Source organism: Colius striatus, chromosome 1 (assembly GCF_028858725.1).
Source record: "Colius striatus isolate bColStr4 chromosome 1, bColStr4.1.hap1, whole genome shotgun sequence".
Lineage (NCBI taxonomy): Eukaryota > Metazoa > Chordata > Aves > Coliiformes > Coliidae > Colius > Colius striatus.
In genome coordinates this window covers 124,139,330-124,149,336 of record NC_084759.1, presented here as the reverse complement: position 1 = coordinate 124,149,336, position 10,007 = coordinate 124,139,330, and the positions used below count along the sequence as shown (strand labels likewise).

The following is a 10,007-nucleotide window of genomic DNA, read 5'->3' as shown; positions in this document are numbered from 1 at the left end:
AACTAGCAAAAGGAATCAAAACTAACATTAGATCTTTCTTGGAGGATGTCAGGAACCTCTCGGGTGTTCTGAAGGGCAAATTGGTCATCAGTGGAGGGCACAGGGGAGATAAGGCCTTTGCAGAAATCTCTTGTTTCTGTGTTCAGTGTTGACTGACAAGATCATCCTGGCAGAACCCATTCTTCAGCAGGGTGGGGTTTGCCAGTGAACATGCCTGCAATTGAAGCGCCTGTGGAAAAGGCTGTTCAACACACTGACAAAGCAAACAGTAACAACTTGCTAGGAGCAATGGCATTTGTCCAACAGTCTTAAAGGAACTCAAGAATAAAATAGCTGAAGTGCTCCTAGCAGTGTGCAACCCATGCTTACTGCTGCTGCAGTACCTGAGCAGGGGACAGTGATGAATGTGATGACAATTTTTAAAGAATTTACAGGGGCTCAGGGGAAAAATGGAAAACTTCATGGAAAAGAACTCTGCAGAGGGTGACTAAATCACAGAAACCACAATCAGTCAGGAAATCCTCGACCTGAAAGTGTTTGAAAGGGGAGAAAATGGGGTGAAAACATAAAGCAAAAACTAAAGAGGAGTCACAAAACACAGCATCTGCAACAGCACCCATTGCTTCCTGAAGGCATCTGACGGTACCAGGTCATGGGTGATGCCCTGTGATCCTCTGCATAGAGATCCTCTGCATATAACAGCACAAGGGAATAAAAATAGGCTGTGCAATCACCAGGGTCACCCCTGCAATCAAAAATCCTCCTCCTAGAGCTGCAGCAGGTAGACAGTTTGGCCAGGGGCAGGTGGTGAAGATCCTGGGACTCATTTGGGCTTCAGATGAAGATGGCATAAATAAAAAGATGAGAGGAAAATAAATACAGCTGGAGTCTAAGAAGTCTGGAGGAACTAGACGTCCTAAGCCTGGCACACCCCAATGGGCTGTGAAATCCATACTGTCATCTGCCAGCCTGAGGAAGGTGTAAGCTGTGGTCCACCTCCTGAGGATTTGGATGCACACTTGGATGAATGCTGCCTGGTAACATCTGAGCCAGCTGGGCCCTGCAGAGTGGTTGGCTCCTACTGTGGAACATAATGGGCATTGTGGTCTGGGCACACATTGACCCAGCTATTGGTGCAGGGGACAGCAGCAGTGACAAAGGGGTATGTTAGTGTCAGCTCCAGAAATGAAGCTGCTGGTGTTGACCTTCTCTTGCTGATTCAAGGGCTGTAGGGGTGGTAGGGGCACCCGGTGCTGCAACCACTGAGGACATGGATGAGGATGGTCCTCATTTCTCTGCTGTCTCTCCTCACCATGAACTGCTGGCAACTGCTGCTGGTGCTGGAGTCTGAAATCAACCCTCTCCACTTGAGACAGGCTTTTTGAACTTTTCTTTTTCATCTAGAAGAGGCACCTACCAGTTTTCATCATTTAAAGGAAAACTTTGTATCATTGCCACCCTTCAGGTACAAAAGAAAGACTTCCTAATCTGATCCGTGATGAACTTGGCAATTACATGTAAGGATGAGCACAGTGCTCAGGACTTCTGACATTTTCAGAGATGTCATTCTCACATGTCTCAAGAGTGACATTGCTACAACGTAAAAGCAATCCTCGCTCAGCCTATCCCTACTGTGATGCCTTGCAATGAAGCCACTGACTGAATTGCAATGGCATGTAGGTAGCATCTGCATAGCTGCAGAGGATCTGCACAGTAACCTCCAGGGTCAAGAGTGGCCTTTCATATACTGTGTCTGTCCCGTTGCAGAAAAAGGCTTTGACTGGACAAGGCATCTGCGCTGGCACTGAGATACCTGCTCTAGAGAAGCAGTGTCCGCAGTTGTTCTGGAAATACGTCAGAATGTGTGGTTATGATACAATGTGAGGTTGAAGCAAACACAGTTTATTTTAATACTTCTTGTTAATGCATGTGCTCTTTGAAGCACATACCAAGTGAGCTTCAGCTGTGTTCATAAGGTGCATCTAAACCACTGTAGTTGGGCTGCTGGATTTATTTTGCTAGTTTAGACTGAATGAGTGGATGCATATTCAATCAAGGAAAATCTACGTGGAAAAGATAAGTTGGCTTTATTGTTTGCAAAATGACTGCTCTTTTAATACCACATTAGAAGTTCTGGCTTGTCTATATTCCCTGTACAATGCAGCCACAGCCCCTAAGCAGTCGTGTGGTGACTGAAGTGCAAAGGACTTAATCTTACATTTTGCAGGTGGACAAAATCTGTATCAATTTTCACGTCTTATATAAAACATTATCCTAAAGACCTAGTTTAAAACACCAACAGTTAATATTCATTTGTATTGACAATATCTAAAATAACGTAATTCAATATTTAATATTTGTTTGTATTATAGCTTATAATGGGTTGGTCTGCCTAGCAGCTAAGCAGATGATGACCAGGTTCCTGCTTCTCAATTCACGTGGCCAGACAGTGATGCCATGTGGCACTCTGCCATGGCACATTTGACCTTGGAAGGCAGCATGACTGTCTCCCAGAGACACAGAAAATATAATACTATTTATCCAAGTCTTTCTAATGCAATCCAGTTTATCTTTCATGAAAATTTAGTGGCATTTTCTGTAATAAGTGTTTTATGTTTCAGATACAAGGGACGTGTCCTTAACCACAAAGTCATTTTTTTTTTAATCAGTAAATATTGCTTTTTCTGCTTTAGGGGCTGTGCTTCACTTGTCTTTGTGGTTTAAATTCAGCTTGAGGCCTTCAGGGACACAGTAACTGTAGACCCCCCATAGCCGCTCCAGTGGTGAGCATCGGAGAGCAGGTAGTAAAATAAAATCAAGTGCCATATTATATTTCTCCTTACGAGGAATATGGCCACACCTAATGGATTTTTTTCCATCTCTCCATTATTTTTCTTTCCTTTATGTCAGTTTATGGGGCAAAAAGGCAGACAAACCACTAGCTCTCATTTCATGTGTAACACGGGCCTTGGAATTTGACCCAGTGGCTCTTTTAACTGATGCTATTAACTTTAAAAAAACCACTCCAAACTATTAAACCACAGCTTGAAATAAGCAACCTGGCCTTTATTTGAAGGCCTAGACAGATAGTCTACCATTTTTATTGGCAGATGGATAGGAAAACCATCCTCACTGTTGAGTATATTATATCTTATTCTACTGTGAACATGCCTAAATATAACTTGCAGCTGTTGATTCTCCCAGTGCCTTTCTCTGCAGGTTACAGTGCCACCAGTACTCTGTTTTTCTGTGGTGTGACTGAGAGATACTGGTTTAGTAAGACCACAGTAATGCCTCAAAATGCCCCTGTAAGAGGTTTATTGCTTCTCTCATTTTGTTCTGGGCCACTTTCAAGCTTTCAACGTAATAAAACCCCATGTAGACACCTGCAGTGCCGACAGGTGTGTTGCAGCTTCAAGTTTTTCAGGCCTTCCAACTTGGCATTGTCAGTCAGAGGTGACAGTGACTTCTCCAGCAGTCACCAACAGGGTTCCAGCTCTTGGCAGCTTGATCTTCTTCCCTAGCTGCACAAGAGCTAGCTGTCACACACTCATCTGTTGTGTGGGGGTGTCTTTGAAGCCAGCAGGCAGTACAGAAAGTTTCTGTGATTCCCCTTGCTGAGTGCCAGGTGGTTTCCCCGCTCTGCGTGGGGCCATGGAACCATGCAGTAGGCTTGACTCCATAGAGCAGTGTGGGAGATGCACAATCCTTGGAACTAAAAATATTTATTGCTAACACATCAGAAACGAAGAGGAAATGACACGAGCAAAAACTGCTTCCACCAGCTGTGACATTCTCCCAAGGTCAGTCTTAGTTCTCATAGGTCAGGCAACTGATAGGGATACATGGATCAACAGCATTGAGACAGCGTGGTGGTCCAGTACCTGGCCCCACCATCATTTCTGAGCATCACATCTTGTTGGACTACGCTCAGCTGTCCCAGAGACTTGTGTTGATTGGAAGGACTGTAGCTACTGATCTTGCCCTTTGCAAATTTTACCAACAATGTTTTTTACAGTCACATCTCCTGTTGCAAATATTAAACAGCGCAGTTCATGCAGAGGCACACGCTTTCAGCAGCAATTGCTCCTTCTTTCTGGACAAGGAATATCTGCCATTTGTCTGTTAGCTAGTAATTGCTGCACATAATGCAAACAATGATTTATACAAACATGCATTTTTTTTTTCTTCAAGATTTACAGATTTCTTGGTTTGTTCAATCTACACAAGTGGTTTCATCTACCACATGTATTATTTCATCAAAGAATGAAGTCAGGTTTGTTTTTCACAACTGCTTTTTGAAAAAAACCCCACCTGTGAACACAGGCACAACACGGTCTTCCAAGGTCTTGGGATTTCTCTAGTATGCCAGGATTTTTAAATACCTAACTCCCTTGGACCAGATAGCTCCTCGGTCAAACCTTTTATGATTCTGAGATGGAAATTTTCTTGGCTACTGATCTAAAGACGCTGTTAAAACCTTTCTTAGTTTGCAAATGGATTAGGAAGTGTTTACAACCCTCATGTACATTTCTTTCTCTATGCAAGTGACTCTCTTTAGTAAAAAGCTCCCATCAAAACATATTATCTGTCAACAGTTTTACCTACATCCCCCCAGTAAGAGCCTAGGCTGTTGCTAGAATTTCTTCATTTTCAACGTATTTTGGAAAAACTCCTTCCAAATGCTGTTAGCGCTTGCAGCGATCCAGTTTTGCCAGATTATTTTGAATGCTCCTTATCACCTTGTATGCTTCATAAATTCTCACTTTTATTGTGTGCCATATACCTCCTTTACATCCTCACCTTCCTTCTGCTTTTTTTTTCCTCCCCTGTTGGATACAAGGATTTCTAAACTCAAATTCCCTGTTAGGCAGGAAAAACATTTAATCACGTCTGTCTTTTTCAGAACTACAGAACCACAGATTTTCTCCATCTTGTAAACTTCTGGCAGTGAAATTTTTGTTAAAAATTTTATTGTAGCTTTCTCCAGGAGAGTAACATTTTTCTGATTCCGTGATTTGGAATCAGTTTAATACATAACTTTCTCTGTTTGAGGACTTACCGTTTTGAAGTACCAATTTTGCCTAAGTATTTGCCCAGCTTTATGGTTAAAACACATCCATACATAAATATCTCACTTAAACACCTGCTTTCAGAGGCATCAACCAAATGTACCTATATACATCTATTGATACATACCCACATACATGCATATGTGGTACACCTACTTAGGCATATATGTACACACACATATATATATATATATACAGTCATACACTCATCTATATACAATTTAACTTTCCCTGAAACCAGAGAAGAGGCATTTCTAAACATGTTGCCTGTAACGCAGCATCCCAGCAACGAGCTGAGGCCATCAATGTTGCCCTCCCAAGATGAAGACACTTTTTTACTGTGAGTCCACCTCTAAACAGCCACTCAGGTCCCCCACCAAGGGCAGACCTACTCTTCCCATATAGACCAACAGCTCTGCTAATGTTTAGACAGGGCTGGCTCCCGAGGAGGATGTGTCAAGAGGTGGGTGGCACAGGGATTTCCTCTATTCTGAAGCCTTTGGAAGTTGCTCAGACTTCACCTTAGATGAAGAAAGGGTGAAAAAAAAAAAAGAAGATGCAGGAAGACCAAAGCAGTGCTGCCTTCCACCAGAAATGTCTCCAGCTCATCTGCTCCTGCACTTCTGCCTCCAAGATCCTGGGATATTTGACCTTCCTCTCTTCTGAGCAGGGGTGCAGGTGAGAAACAGGCTCCTTGCTGTGTCTCACCCATGAAGGAAGTTGCTCAGCATTTTAAACTCCTGTCTGCTCTTCTCCTGAGCACAATGAAGAGGACAACGATGAAAATGATGGTAGCAATGAAACCCCCCATCAGTCCTTCTGATCCCATTTGCTCTGCAGAGGAAGAGGAGAATCAGTGATGTTAGGAGTGGCTGAACAGCCAGTGTGTTTATCACAGTTAAATGAGCTCCCCCAGCAACTGACTGTGTGCATACTCCTGTCAAGTATGTAGATGTGACACAACACACGTGAACTAAAGCCACACAGACTCAGGGCCAGTGATATTGGCTGGGCTGATGTACTGTAACTTGTTAAACTGCAGTATAGCTTGCTTCTCCCCACTGGGTTGTGAGGAGCAGAGGAGCAACCTCGCATCACCAAGGAAAGTGAAAGCTCCAATAGCTCGAAGGGGGAAGGTTTTTTTTGCTATAGCTGTTGAACAACATCAGTTTCCAGATGAACATCAAGTCCAGCTGGGTGTCTAACTGCTTGGAGCATGCCTGTTTTCTTATGTCTGTCCAGCAGAGTCCAGCCCATGTGCTACAAACTTTTACTCTGTTGTTCCATTTTTGGTCATAACATTTCTTTTTCCCTGAAGGAAATGAGATACCTTCCCCTCAAAAGCTTCAGGGAGTGAAACAAAAGCTGAGGAAGTGAAAGGGAAGAGGAGGATAGAGAGAATGGATATGAGTGGTCATCAGAAGGAAAGCATGGAGAAACAGGCAGATGTGACGTGAGATTTTGATCCCTGTGGTGGGTAGAGGAGGTGGGAGGAGGTCTGGGCAGGATGAAGAGCTCGCCCCCCTGCCTTACACCTACCTGGTACCTTAAGATGGGCGCTCACAGAGAGGGGCTCTGCCAGTGCTATGTGTGAAACATGGCAGGTGTAGGTAGCTGGTGCCTGCGCTGTGGCCGAGCTGATGCTGAGGTAGGAAGTGATACTGTAGGTGCCATCTCGGTTTTGCCGGTGGCTGGAGAAACGTGCGTTTGAGAGAGGGATTTCCACATCATCTTCAGGAGCCTTTTGTGTCCAGCTCACTGAGACGTCCAGTGGGTAATAGCCAGCAATGCTGCAGGTCAGAGTAGTCATCGCACCTCTCTCAAATGACACCACTGCTGGAATGATGCGAACTCTGGGAGGCTCTGGAAGAGATAAACAGGGAATTTACTTATTGTTAGCAGATTACAAAAGTTCCCATCCACACGGGAGAGAAGACAAGCTGCTTGTGATGGTGAATGTTGGGAGAGATGGGATAAGGGTGCAGGGCAAAGTTTTGGTGCCCGGGGATGTAGGACTCCTGTTGCCCCCAGGCGATTCTCTTCCTCACCGGCCACATGCAGCTGGATGATATGCTGAGCCTTGTGCAGCAGGGTGGACACCAAACAGATGTACGTCCCTTCATCTCCCACGCTCACTTCTTGCAGGCTAAGAGATGCATCTCCACTCCCCAGCAGCTCTGCCACATCCACGTGGGCTTTTGGCTGCACCGCTGGGCCTGTGCTTCCCACCTGGTACCAGAAAAGGCTACGGCCGTGGCCTTGATGCTGCCTCCTCCACTCCAGGGAAGACAGTGAGGAGCTGGGAGCCAAGGCAAAGCGGCAGTCGAGGGTGACTGAGCCGCCAAGACGCGCGTGCAGGGAAGTGTTGCGTGATGACAGCTGAAATTCAACTAGAAACAGAAACACAGGCAAGCAGAGAGTTACACAGAAGTGGTTAAAGAAGGTACCCAGACGAAGGGAAGGTCTGGCAGGGGCCATGTGCACTGAAAAGCTGGAGGAAGCCAGCCCAGTGGGGTTAGTGGGGCAGGTGGACACTGAGTAGATGTCATTGCATTGAAGGTGCTCATCATCCTCAGGGAGTGGAGCACGGGAAACCTTGAGAGGAGGCAGGGCTGGGGGGAAATCTGCACAACCCCTTTTTCCCTAAGCACCAACTCTTGGTAGCCCTCAGGTCCTGGTGCAAGATGGGACACAGGACTCATGTCCTTCAGTACTTTGGGGGCACCCCAGGCCACCTGGTCACCTGTGGTCAGCAATGTTCCCTCCTTGCTCATAGGAATCCTCAGCTTTGGGTGCAGTGTTGTATTGTGCTCCTTCTCCTCCTCCAGGCTGTCACAGTGGGGTCCTCGGAGCACCAGGATGACGCTGATGCCACTGGAGAGCTGCAGGGTGGCCACCAAGCAGGCAGTACTGCAGGGCCCCTGGCCAGCGGGCTGGGAGCTGTAGGGTGAGATCTCGCAGCGCAGCTCCTCCCCATGGCAGTCTGCGTGCAGCAGGGACTCTGCATGGGGGATGGGTACCGACTGTGCTGTGGGGCGACAGGAAAAGCTTTAACCCTCTGAACCCAAAAGGGGAAAGTGTGTGCAAAACCATGAGACACGTATTTTGGAGAAGCATCACACACGGTGGGGGTCAGTCAGAGCTCAGAAATGCCTGGCTAGGCTTAATAGATGCAGGCCTGCAAAGAACACAAGAGGTTTGGAATAACCATCTTACATCCCCCAGTCTGCTGGTTGTATTTTATCTTGCTAGATTGCAGAGTTCATGCTGGGCAAAGGAAGCTGTTAGGGAATAAGAATGAACAGAACAGATTCCCTTTAGCTGGCTCAAGAAAGCAAGCCATATATGTGAAATGCCCAGTAAAGACCTGCAAGGTTTATTCTTCTTACGCCTGAATCCAGAAAGAAAGGGGACTTTGAAGCATCCCTGGTAAGGTATGAAAAGGTGTCAGGAAGGCAGGAGTGGCTGGATGTGGAGACACGCTGTATCTGTGTCTTTGATCATAGCACGGACTTAAGCATAAGCATATGCATCCTAGTGACATATATACTTTCCAAGCACACCACTGGAAATTAACTCCTTGCCTGCAATGCCCGACAGTAGCCTGGTTTTAGTGTGTTTGAACTCATCCATGCCCACTCCATCCACACCATTTGAAGAAGAGCTTGGACCCAGGCTAATGGATCCTGTCAGGCCTTCAGATTCCTGTCTGAAAACATCTGAGAGACTGGGATAAGTTCTGCTGAAGCACATGCTCACAAATAAGCACTGTAAGCAGTGAACAAGATCACAGTGAAGCACAGGCTCAGACCTTTGCTTGACTTTGTTTGCAAAGTTATGTGTGAAGCAAGGGGAACTGAGGTTGGACTGCAGGTTGGCACCCGTGGGTAAAGAAATGACAGCCAAGTCACACACAGCTGACCTTCTGAGCAGGCCTCATGCCTGCTTACCACCATGCTTCCCACTAGCAGAAACCACCCACACGCCTAAAGATGAGAACACTCTTTATGACTTCTATAGGGGAATAATTCCTGAGCTTTTGACCAATTATTTCCCAAGAGACTGGCAATCTAGGTTAGCCCCAGTAGGAGACAGGTGCCTCAACTGGGTTTACCAACATCTTGCACAAAATTCCTTTCCCAGTTGCTGAACTCGGGAAATCATGTGAGAAACTTCAGTGGCCATTCAAAAATTATTTGTCTAAACTCAGTTAAAGAAAATTCTTGCAGAAGCCTGGTGCGTATAATTGGTCAAAACCCAGGCAGCAGCTCTCCCACCCCAGCTCTCCCACTCACCTGAGGCTTCAAAGACAATAGGAGAAGAGGAGTCAGGATTTTCCTGTGGGACTTTGTACTCAGTTACATCATCCAAGTTCCCATCATCTCTGACGCTGATAGCCCTCAGCACAAGGGTAGCGGGATACTCTGAGGATGAAGTGCCAAAGGCATGCTGCAAGCCTCTCACATCTTCCCCCACGAAGGAGCAGCCCAGGGCAATATCCACCCTTCGAAATACAGGGTCTGGCGTGGAAGATTTCGCTGGCCCTTTCGGGAGGGAAAAGAACTGGTTGAATGCAGGAACCCCACTGCAAACAAACAAGAGTGTACGAGTTTCTCAGGGATACGGGATAAATAACGTGGAGGCTGCCGCCTCGGGACTGTTCTCCCAACGCTGCTGGCAGCGGACCCAGCACCACCCTCATCTGGCAGCAGCATTAACCTTTAGCAAGACCTTCGTTGGAGGAGGAAGAGGGGAGAATAAGCACAGGAGGAGGCCCGGCCCTCGACACGGTCGCCCCGGCGCTCACCCGGCGCCATGGTCAGCACGGCCGCGCACAGCACCAGCCCCCGGCACGGCACCAGCCCCGCGGCCATCCTGCCCCAAAGCCCGCGATCGCGGGGCGGCGCGCCCGGCCCCGGCTGCCGGCAGCGCGGG

General features: G+C 46.9%; 1 protein-coding gene across 1 annotated transcript; it reads right to left on the bottom strand.

The window, feature by feature from the left end:
* Window positions 1–3,202: 3,202 nt before the first annotated feature.
* Window positions 3,203–10,007, bottom strand: TAPBPL (TAP binding protein like). Its single transcript, XM_062005761.1, has 6 exons — window positions 9,880–10,007; window positions 9,368–9,616; window positions 7,816–8,100; window positions 7,121–7,462; window positions 6,612–6,935; window positions 3,203–5,906 (listed from the first exon to the last, which is right to left on the bottom strand). Exons 1-6 carry the CDS (start codon window positions 9,944–9,946, stop codon window positions 5,797–5,799), a joined length of 1,377 nt encoding a protein of 458 aa, XP_061861745.1. The 5' UTR covers window positions 9,947–10,007; the 3' UTR covers window positions 3,203–5,796.

Excerpts from the sequence above, each read along its gene's own strand:
- TAPBPL (XM_062005761.1), bottom strand. The coding sequence starts at position 9,946 with ATGGCCGCGGGGCTGGTGCCGTGCCGGGGGCTGGTGCTGTGCGCGGCC. Across the intron at positions 9,617-9,879 it reads CGTGCTGACCATGGCGCCGG|GGCCAGCGAAATCTTCCACG; the intron begins GTGAGCGCCGGG and ends CCCTCCCGAAAG. Across the intron at positions 8,101-9,367 it reads TATTGTCTTTGAAGCCTCAG|CACAGTCGGTACCCATCCCC; the intron begins GTGAGTGGGAGA and ends GTCGCCCCACAG.